Here is a 10,910-nt window from a genome sequence, read left to right as displayed (position 1 = left end):
CAAGTTGTGGTATATTGCTCCTTGCAGGGAAGGTCACGTAGAGGCTGCATTTTCAATTATGAAATCTCTTTTATTGAGAAGTGTCTGGCTTCTTTATTGTCTGTTCTCCTTCCATTAGAACTTCGACATCCTCTAGGTCCCTGATACTTGAAACAAGTCTTGCACAGATTTCACATGACACGTAGTGCTGAACTACGCTCATAGGCTGCATGATTGCATTTTTGGAAAGTAAACAGCAGGGGCTCTAGTGTGCTGTGCAAACACAGAGTCAGAGGTCAACGAACCTTTGGTTTGACCTTTGAACATTTAGGCAACTGACTCTTTTGGGGTTCTTGAATAGCCTATGTTTAGACCTCACTGAGGCAGATCATCCTATTCCAGAGAAAGTAAGTTTCTGCACAGATTAACTGATTCAGATCTAGTGACTAAATAGCCTACTTCAGATAGGTAATCTGCAGACATCATGTAGGCTACGATCTTTGTACGCTAGACATCACTTTTTATTTTTAATCTGCAACAAAAATGAAATAGTCATTCTCACAGGTTTTGTGAACATAGCTAGGCCTACAGTAACTAGCATAGTTAATTATATGCATTTCTTTTTAATCAAATTGATAATCACTAGCTTTTTAATAAAAAAAATGTTTTTAAGGACTACTAAATGTGGAGGAAAGGATCTTATGGTTTGTAAAGTTATTAGGCTATGAGAGAACTCTTAACTGTGTCTTTCAGAAACATGAGAGGATTTATTCTGCTCTGGCTTCTTGGAAGTGTGGGATTGGGAAAATGCTCTGAGAATGATACCGCTTCAGGTGAACACTTTTCTTTGGACATCCTGTCCCATGATTGTAATGCAAAACCAACAGGATTTCTCTGTTACCTTTGAAGAAACACATGATGCATGAGAGCAGTCTTTTTTTCTTTTTTTTCCCTCTTTTTTTTTTTTTTTTACAAAGATGTTTTTGTTTTGTAAATTGAAAAAAGACAGGAAATTCAAATGATCACCCTGACCCCTAATTTCACCTATCTCACAAGGTTTTCTATCACACAGATTTGACACCTAGAGTGTTTGTTAGTCTACAAATATGTATTTATTCTTTAAAATTAAACTATGTAGGCCTAAGTGTACTGTACATTAAACAAATTGTATCAACATCACTCTAATCGGTGTGCTGTTTACCATCTCCGTTTCTCTCCTTTTTGCTGTATAGTGAATGTTGCCACCCGGGGCACAGCTGTCCAGTCCTCCATTTACGACAGCCAAGGTGCTGCTAAAAATGCCATTGATGGAAGTCGGAATTCAAACTACAATGGAAAGTCCTGCAGCCACACTGATGGCAGGACCAACTCCTGGTGGAGGGTGGACCTGCTGGACACCTATGTGGTCACCTCTGTCGCCATCACCAACAGGGATGAATTCCCAGAGAGGATCAACGGTGCTGAGATCCGCATCGGAAACTCCATAGAGAATGATGGCAACAGCAACCCCAGGCACGCCACTCACCTCCATTATAACACAATAATAAATGAGTTATGATGACCAAAACCAAAGGTTACGTTCTGTGTTGATAGTGCCCTCATGAGTCGGCATGCCCATGTCTCTATCCTAAACTCACAGCATTCACAAATTCAGCTTCTTAGTCGGGAACTTTCTCATGGTGAAATAGTTGTATCTTTCTACTCAGGTGTGCAGTGATCTCCTCCATGCCTGCAGGGGGCTCCACCACGTTCCAGTGCCGTGGAATGCAGGGGCGCTACGTTAACGTGCTCCTCAGGGGGTACCAGCAGTACCTGTCACTGTGTGAGGTGGAGGTGAACGCCCGTCCACTGCATTCTGTCGGTATGGAACATGAACTGTCTGATTCTGAATGATTTCTCAATTCACAGTTCAATCTTGAATCTATAAAGATCAGTCATTATTGTTATAGTCTTTAACAATAATGACTGATCTGTTTTGATCTGTTTATCCTGGGCCGTTGGGTATAGTGTGTTGCTACTGTACAATAACTGCTAATGTATGTTTGCATGCTCTGTGAAGACATCAGACCAACTCAAACTCCTGAACTGGATTTAGTTGTTCCAGTTACAGGTAATGCAAAATGACATTGAAGAGTACATGACATTCATTCATGTTTACATATATGATTATGTCAGTGTTTCATTTTGTATTGAATGCAATTAAATGTGAATTTCTCTGCAGAGAACGCAGCATTGGGAAGAACAGCAGTCCAATCGTCTGAGTTCAATCATGAAGGGCAAGCGTCTAACGCGGTGGATGGTAAACACCTCTCCTGGTACAGAGACAAGTCATGCAGCCGCACAAAGACCCAGACCAACCCATGGTGGAGGGTGGACCTGCTACATCCTGACAACGTCACCTCCGTAACCGTTACCAACATTGAAAACGTTAATCCTGAGATGATCGACGGAGCGGAGATCCGTATCGGAAACTCTCTGGAGAACAACGGCAACAACAATCCACTGTACGGGGAGAATAAAACTATTTCATATTGGGTCAGACAAATAGTGGGAAGATGCACCACCTGACTGACATCTAGTTCAACCAATGGCTGCATGACAACTGGCAGATGTGTTGAGTTGTCTGTGTTGGTGTGCGACCAGAAGTCAAGCTGAGATGAGGTCATAGGGCTGAGACTGTACACTACATGATTCAGAGTATCGTAAAAAGTGGGTTTTTTTCTGTGTGTCCCTGCAGATGTGCGGTGATATCCTCATATCCAGCTTGGAAGGTCATGACCTTTCAGTGCAGAGGGATGGAGGGGCGCTACGTGAACATCTTCGTGCCAGGCTGTCATAAGCACCTGTCCCTGTGTGAGGTGGAGGTGAACGTGGACAGGCATCCAGGTGAGTGATGGGGTTCATATTCTGAAAACAAGCGGCCTGTCAACAAAGATATATAAATATATGCATAGACCATATATATCTCTATCTATCTATCTATCTATCTATCTATCTATCTATCTATCTGTCTGTCTGTCTATCTATCTATCTATCTATCTATCTGTCTCTCTGTCTATCTGTCTGTCTGTCTGTCTGTCTGTCTGTCTGTCTGTCTTTCTATCTATCTGTCTGTCTGTCTGTCTGTCTGTCTGTCTTTCTATCTATCTATCTATCTATCTGTCTGTCTGTCTGTCTGTCTGTCTTTCTATCTATCTATCTATCTGTCTTTCTATCTATCTATCTATCTATCTGTCTGTCTGTCTGTCTGTCTGTCTGTCTGTCTGTCTGTCTGTCTGTCTGTCTATCTATCTATCTATCTACACACACCTATATAGATAGAGATATATCCATGGAGGAGGTGACTCATTATGAGAAATTATGTATTTTACAGAAAATGATGAGCAAGTCCCCTCTTGGTCCAAGGCAGACTCTGGTATGTGCGTCAGATTGAAGATGTACAAATCATTTGGATGAATGAGAGCTGTTGAATGACTTGAAGTAGAAATGTTGCCTCATTTAGAGTGATTTCATATTCCTCTGTTCTGTATGATCCGTCTCCTATAGAAACAAGGGCACAGGTTACACTGAGGGGACGAGAAGATGTCATCTGCCCTGACTATAAGGACGATGATAAAACTATACATGGTAATACAATATATTGATTGAAAACCTTTATTGTCCCCACTGGGGAAATATATACCCATGTAGGCTACAGTCCTAAATCAGGAAACATCTTGTTGAATGTACTGTGGGATTAATAAAATACTCATGCTAAATCAGTGATAAATCCTTTTGATTTCATTTCCATTTGAAGAAAACGCAGCCACTGGGGGAATCGTGGCTCAGTCTTCGACTTGGGACAAATATGGATCGGCAAGCAATGCCATAGACCAAGACCGGGAGGATGTGTATGACTGCGGCTCCTGCAGTCACACCAAGGGGGAGATCGCCCCCTGGTGGAGAGTAGACATGAAGAAGACTCACAATGTCACCTTTGTCAGCGTCACCAACAGAGGAGACTGCTGTTCTGAGCGGATCAGTGGTGCAGAGATCCATGTTGGGGACTCTTTGCTCAATAACGGCAACAGCAATCCTCTGTGAGTCCCCTAACCAACTAGCCTGTACCCACAATGCACTTCATCATTCAAAAAGGTTAAGCTTAGGGTCAGGGAGTCAGGATATTTTAATGGTCCCAATCGATAGTCTACAGACAACAAAGTATCAACTACATCAAAAAACTATCAACTGTAACTATTTTGATATGTAACAGCTGGTCAGGGTGAGGGTTAGGCTTAATTAGTTGAATGTTTATTGATAGTTGAGCATGTATACGTTTCCTTCATGACGCGTCTCTCTTCAAAGCTGTGCTGTGATAGCGTACATCCCCCTGGGCCAAACCAGGACGTTTTCCTGTGGAGGAATGGAGGGGCGCTACGTCAATATTCTCCTCCCGGGCCGGGAGAGGTACCTGACTCTGTGTGAGGTAGAGGTGCACGCAACTACCTTCAGGCCAGGCATGTCCTCCAGGCTTTCGCTAATATATTCACTCTCTGGAATGACTTATCAAGACATACAGCACATGCTATAGGAGTTATAGATGTACTGTAGGCAGCAGTGGCAGGCCGGGTTCAAATTAACAGTATGCTATATAGCAAATCTCTGGGACAAAGGACTAAGCAGTTGCAAATGTGTGAGATTCCCAAATCCGTTTGCCTAGTGGTACGTTTCTGTCAGCACTGTACTCTTGTTCACTTCCCTTCCCCATATCTTATTGCCAAAATTGCCTGGCTTTAAAAAGGTCGTTGATCACTTAAGATGGTGTTGTTTTACCATTTGACTAAGTTATTGGCCTTTCATCATTACATGACGTTATATTACGTTACAGTCATAGCAGACGCTTTTATCCAAAGCGACTTAGAATAATTGCAAGAGATCTCATCAGTTTGTATGCCAGCTTTCTAGGCCTTAAGAAACAGCCACGCTGGTACCTGTTAGCACTCTGTGATGCTTGTTGGAATCAATGGTAGCCAGCGATAAAAGCAACCTGGGATGATGCAGAGGATATAGTTCATGGTTCATGAGAAGATATTAAAGAATGAATCGCTTCCTTCCTCTGTCTGTCTCTTAGCATCTCTCTCACCCTGTCTCTAGCGAATGGGGATGGACTGTACCGTAGTGCAATTTGTCGCAAAGCGATAGGTTCAAAGTCCACGGTCAAAAATCAATAATTTGGGGGAGGGTCTCAGAGGTGCACATGCATAATTAAGTAGCCATGTGTTTTTACGTTTTGTTTTGTCCGATGGCACCTTCTAGTGGGCGAAAGTGGGAACATCGCAAATGTTTTGTTATACTGTATTAATCCGTGAGAATACTTTGTCTTTACCTAAATTCCATTTATTTGTGTAATTTCTATCTTTTTGCAGGTCCTTATGGTTAACTTCAGTCCAAAGGGATCAATGGAGGTTGATGGCTGACCACTGCTCCAGGCTTCAGAGGAAGGAAAGGTGGATGGGATAAATAGAGGAAGGAAAGAGGATATTTCTTCTGCAAACACTTGCATGCTTGTTTCAGTGCCGCTGCTTCCTGCACATGTATGAATGTGTCATACGGTGAGACTAATAGATTACCTGTACGTTCTTCCCTGTCCGTCTCCTTAAAAGTACTTCAATGTTTCTGAGGCTTATTAAAGCTACTTTAATGGTCCTATGGCTGTGTAAAATGATATTGTTGTACTATAGGCACATGTCCTCACCTGTAAGCAATCTTGCACTCTATAGCTGTGTCCCTCTGTTTTGATAAACAAATATAACCCCATTGGTGCATTTATTAATTGATTTTCCACAAGGCACTGTTACTGTAGTACTCACCACTTTATTGAATAAAGTTCATGAAATAGTAAACACTTAGACAAAACACATCACTACAATGTAACTACGTTGTTTTCTTATACTGTATTAATCCCCCAGGCTGGCATGTCAACCTAAAACATCTGTAATAAACACAAGCCTTTGCTTATCACTGGATGGAGTGATATTGTCTAATGCGTCTCATTAATAAAATGCATAAGAGAACATTTCCACAGTCTTTAACAGTACAAGCAATCACATCAAATGAGAACTGTGCTTGATATAATACTTAAAGACAGTAGTAGTAGTAGTAGTAGTGGTGGTAGTGGGGGGGGGTGGATCGACATTAGTCTGGTGTCTCCCTTCAGAACCGCTTGTCATGTTAGACTGTTGCCATGCTAGACTACACAGTATAGCTCTGAAGGTCCTCAACACACACAAGCCTCTACACCACGTCAAGGTCTCGATCCCGGTAGAGGAAAATGATGAACTATGTACAATAAAATGAGGGATGAGAAGGGCACTAGAGGGGAAGTGTCCATTCTTCTCAGAGGGCAGGGATGAGAAGAGCACTAGAGGGGAAGTGTCCATTCTTCTCAGAGGGCAGGGATGAGAAGAGCACTAGAGGGGAAGTGTCCATTCTTCTCAGAGGGCAGGGATGAGAAGGGCACTAGAGGGGAAGTGTCCATTCTTCTCAGAGGGCAGGGATGAGAAGAGCACTAGAGGGGAAGTGTCCATTCTTCTCAGAGGGCAGGGGGGTGGGGGTGCTAGAGGCACAAACTCAGGGCAGCTCATCCACAGCTTTTGTGAACTGTTCAAAGCTGTTGAACACTCTCCCTTCCAGTCCCTTTGATGAAGACATGCTCTTTACGGGGCAGAATGTCTTCTTCTTGTATTTGCTGTGCCCCTGGCTTGGTCCTTTGCAGAGTGAACAAAGGGGGAAGTTGACCACCCGTGATTGTTTCCCCGCAACAGTGGTGGGAGGGGCTAGCTTCCTTTTATATATAGTGGACTTAGCCCACTCAGAAGGCCTGCCTGCACTCTGTGATGGACCTGGTTGGCTGGCGGACATCGCTGCAGGTGCACTGGCTGATGCGCTGGTTGATGGTTGGCTGGTGGGAACAATGGGCACGCACTGAGCAGTTGGGGCGGATGATGTGGGTCTGGCGATGGTTGGTGTGGCCAGAGAGAGGTTTTGGAGGAGCGTTGGTGTCAGACGAAGGTGTGCGTAGCAGGGAGTGGGAGGAGGAGGAGGGGTGGGCAGGTTGGGCAGCACGATGCTCTCCCTCTTCTTCACCACCTTGGTCCCTGCAGTGCTCGGGGTGTGGATGTAGTCCAGCTGGGTGTAGTCAGCTGGAGGGAGGACAGACGGTTGAAGTGGTGCTGGAGGGAGGTCCTGGGATGAGATGGAGGTGGTTTTGGAGATGCAGGAGGGTGTTTTGGTGGAGTGGAGGTTGATGAGCTTCTCCTGCCGACGGATGAAGTCACGAACGGTCTTTGAATTTATTTTTGGCAGAGGAATACCAGTTCTGCACAGCACTGGATCGTCCACCAACACGAAGTGCTGGATCCGCCCGTACTGCTTGGCGATCCTCTCCTTCTCTGGGCTGGACCGAGCGCCACCAGGTACACTCAACCACAGAAGTTTCACCAGCGTGTACATGACCCTGTTGTGCTCCGCGCTGATGTTTTGCTGAGCTGGAGCGTACCGCTTCGCCATCTTCACTCGCTGTACCACAGCAGCCTCAACAAGGTCATCCCTTTTGGTGCGACAGTAGAGCGTGTTGCCCCAGTGGGTTCTGTAGAGCTGAGTGAACTTCTGTGGTTGTTTGTCATGCTCCTCCAGATCATTCCACGCCGCGATGAGCCCGTTCCTCTGAGCTGTCGTGATGGTCAGGTTGCCTTCGGTGCTCAGGCAGATGTCCACCAGCAGAGAGCAGAACCGTTCCACCTTTTGGAAGCCTGGGAGAGGGTTCAGACTACAGGTGTCCTCCTGTTGCAAAATACAATAATACCATGATAAGTTGGTGACATGTCAACATGATAATGTTTACATTGATCAGATGCGTTTTAACATTAATCTAACACACAAAAAATGAAACATTAAATACTTACAAAGGCCGGAGGGTGCACTTCACTCTTCTCATTGGTGGTGAGCACGATGTGGGGTAGGGCGGCAGCCACCATGTAGTCACCTCCCTCTGCGTCACTCAGGTACGCCTCATCTTCCTCTGGGTCGGACTGACCAGGCAGCAGCACCTCCTCCTCTGGACCAGGACCGTCATCTCTGATGTTGTCCAACGTGAAGCGGTCAGATTCCCCTGTGCTCTGGCTGAACAGGTATTCCAACCCGAGCAGCTCGTTGGACTTGACCTCAGCCGGGGTCCGGAAGTTTTCCTCCACTGTCTCCCCAAACAGCTGTTGGCAGCGGGTGTTCAGGCGATCCAGCAGTGGTGCCGAGTAGGTCCGGTGATGGCGGCCTTTTCCACCGTACACCGCGTCTGAACTCCGGTCTGAGTTCCACCGTGCGATTCCGCTGATCAGGTAAACCTGGTAGGGACGAGCTGCACAGTGGGGACCTGGAAATTACAATGAAATACATTAGCATATTTTCCAAAGTATAAGAAGGGATTCTCTTGGATATGCTTCAAGAATAAATGTGAAATCAAAAAAAGTGAAAAAACACGACACCAAAGCTGCAGCACATAGTAAAGGCAACGACATGACCACATAATTTCAGCATCAACTTGAGCACAGGAATATACTGTACTGTAGGTTGTTATAAAAATAAATATATTGAATAAATTGTACCTGGAATCATGTGTGGCAGGAATTTGTGGAATCCCTCCAAGCTGTTGCTTCCACGTATGCACTTGTAATAGGGCACGTCTACGCCATTGATGGTGGTAGAGCGAGCCACCCTATACATCGCCATGTCTGGAGGGTCCTGGAGGCATTCCAGGTGCCTCTGCTGTGCTGCCCACTTCAGATCTATGGCTTCTGTGAAGAAACCAAAAAGATGGACGGTAATACATGTACAGAAGCAGCACATGATACAGTAAATAAATAACGTATTGATATTGAAATAGTATTAATAACTGTTTAAATACATTTGAATAGATTTTTACCTGGTGTTGTGAACAAGCTGACTCCACTCTCGTCAAGACCAGCAGGACCTTTCAGCTCCTCAATGGCAGTGTGGACGAGGTTGAAGGTCGCCTGAGCTCCCAGGGTGATTCTTCGCACATGGTGCTTCAGATGCTCCCTCGAGACGTGGAGTCGCATCATGTCCTCGTCTGTGAGAGACGCCAGAGCCTCCGGGTTCTTTGCTCTCACTGCCTTGATCAGCAGGTCCAGGTCAGCGCGGTTGTAGGCCATCACTGCTCCTGCCAGGGCGGACTTGAACACAGGGTACTTGGAATGGCTCTCCGTACGAATGGCTCCATCAAACCGATGCATCCAATGGAAGATGTCCAAACGCACCACCATGCCGCCGTTCACCTGTAGTGGTGAAAAAGTGATGATTTTATGGAATGTGTGCCTGTATGGTTGGACTGATGATGTCACTTTGGGGTTTTGGTATATCTGTTTGTGTCTCTGGATTTTTTTGTTTCCAGTTCTCTGGAGGTTAGATGTACCTGTAAGCTTACAATTAAACATTACCTAAATGCGCATTGGTCTCTGGAATATTTATTTAAAGACTGACTAGCACCCATAAACCTAGAACTAGACTCTTGAGGTCAAGAAAATATCATCAACACACCCATGGCTGGAACAAGGTCTCCAGAGCTGTCGCGCCTTGCTCACAGCAACACCCACGATCCACGTAGAGGATCTTCGGCACAGGCTGATTGGCCTGCTGGAACCGGTCCATCACACCGTCACACATAGGCTTCAGCTTGGCAGAGGACTCTTCGCAGGTGAGGACGAATGTGACCACCTGGGACAGCTCATTGGCTATGCTGGTGAACCACTCAGCCGTGGCCTTGCCCTCGCCAGACAGCTTCTTCACCACCTGTAAATAGAACATGTTCACAAGCTATGAATAAATGTTTAGTTCAACACTGATAATGAAATAGGTCACGCACATCCAAAGACCTCCAAGGCAGGACACTTACTTTATATTTAGTTCCAACACTGAACCAAGCAAGACAAGAGCATGGTTGCACTTTTTGTTTGTCTTGAGGGCCAGAGACCCTGTCTCGATGAGATTTACCTGTCTAAATGAAGGTTAAATAAAATAAAATAAAAACTCACCTTCTTGGTGGAGTCCATCTTAAGCACCGTGCCAAAGGTGGAGAGAATCTGGGTCCTGTAGTCCTGGACGTGGTCTGCTTCTTCCAGCAGGAAGGCGTGACGCAGCAGACGGGCAGAGGGTATCTCCCTCGGAGGAGGTGGAGCCTGGAAAGTGTGGCCTAACGCTGAGACTATACCGCCGGGTTGCACCACCGTCATCAGCAATGTGGTGTACAGATCCTTCCTATGGAGGTACTCCTCATAGTGGTTCTCCTGGATCTGCCGCCACACTTTCACCATGGTGTTCCCCTCAGTGCGGTCTCGCAGAAGACGCACCACGTTCTTGTCCACACCACGCCTGGGAAATGTTATAATCAGTACACCAACATTAGCTAGTACTATGACATTAATGCATTAAGTGTACACAGATGTTCTGAATATTTACCTGTTGGTCAGGACAGCAGGAAACATGGCTTGGTGAGCCCCAGTGAGTTGAGCCAAGATAGCAGGATCCCACCCCAGCCAACGACCCATCTTGCCACCACGTTCACCCCTCCTTGCTGCTTTCAGACATGGTCCACAGCACAGCACCTCTGTCATCATGGTGTACCAGCTGGATATGTCACAGACATGACGTACCTGCAATATCAAAACACATTTTGTTTGAATAGTTCCAACAGCTAGCAGTGGATTGTTATTATTATTATTATTAGTGTGTTATTGTGTTGACATGTTCACTAATAAAATAATGTAGGAATAAGTTATACCCTCTGGTAGTAGCCGGACTTGTAGAGGAAGTTCTGTCCTTTGCCCGCACATCCATCACCAAGAGGACACTTCAGTGAGCACCTCCACACCCCAAGAGGC

General features: G+C 45.5%; 1 protein-coding gene across 1 annotated transcript; it reads left to right on the top strand.

Annotated features, from left to right (window-relative positions):
* Positions 1–335: 335 nt before the first annotated feature.
* Positions 336–6,268, top strand: LOC311311822 (uncharacterized protein). The gene is made up of 12 exons (XM_084441596.1): positions 336–386; positions 733–812; positions 1,212–1,491; positions 1,686–1,840; positions 2,039–2,089; positions 2,201–2,483; positions 2,717–2,865; positions 3,353–3,394; positions 3,526–3,606; positions 3,776–4,058; positions 4,324–4,444; positions 5,385–6,268. Exons 2-12 carry the CDS (start codon positions 737–739, stop codon positions 5,433–5,435), a joined length of 1,572 nt encoding a protein of 523 aa, XP_084297722.1. The 5' UTR covers positions 336–386; positions 733–736; the 3' UTR covers positions 5,436–6,268.
* The last annotated feature ends 4,642 nt before the right edge of the window (positions 6,269–10,910 follow it).

This window comes from Borostomias antarcticus, assembly GCF_949987555.1.
Source record: "Borostomias antarcticus genome assembly, chromosome: 8".
In the NCBI taxonomy this organism is placed as follows: Eukaryota; Metazoa; Chordata; class Actinopteri; order Stomiiformes; family Stomiidae; genus Borostomias; species Borostomias antarcticus.
Note: the sequence above shows the minus strand (reverse complement) of the source record. Positions and strands in the feature narration are given on the sequence as shown.

Coding starts and splice junctions, on each gene's coding strand:
- LOC311311822 (XM_084441596.1), top strand. CDS start 737: ATGAGAGGATTTATTCTGCTCTGGCTTCTTGGAAGTGTGGGATTGGGA. Junction 2,484..2,716: donor AACGGCAACAACAATCCACT/GTACGGGGAGAA, acceptor GTGTCCCTGCAG/ATGTGCGGTGATATCCTCAT. Junction 3,395..3,525: donor TTGGTCCAAGGCAGACTCTG/GTATGTGCGTCA, acceptor CGTCTCCTATAG/AAACAAGGGCACAGGTTACA.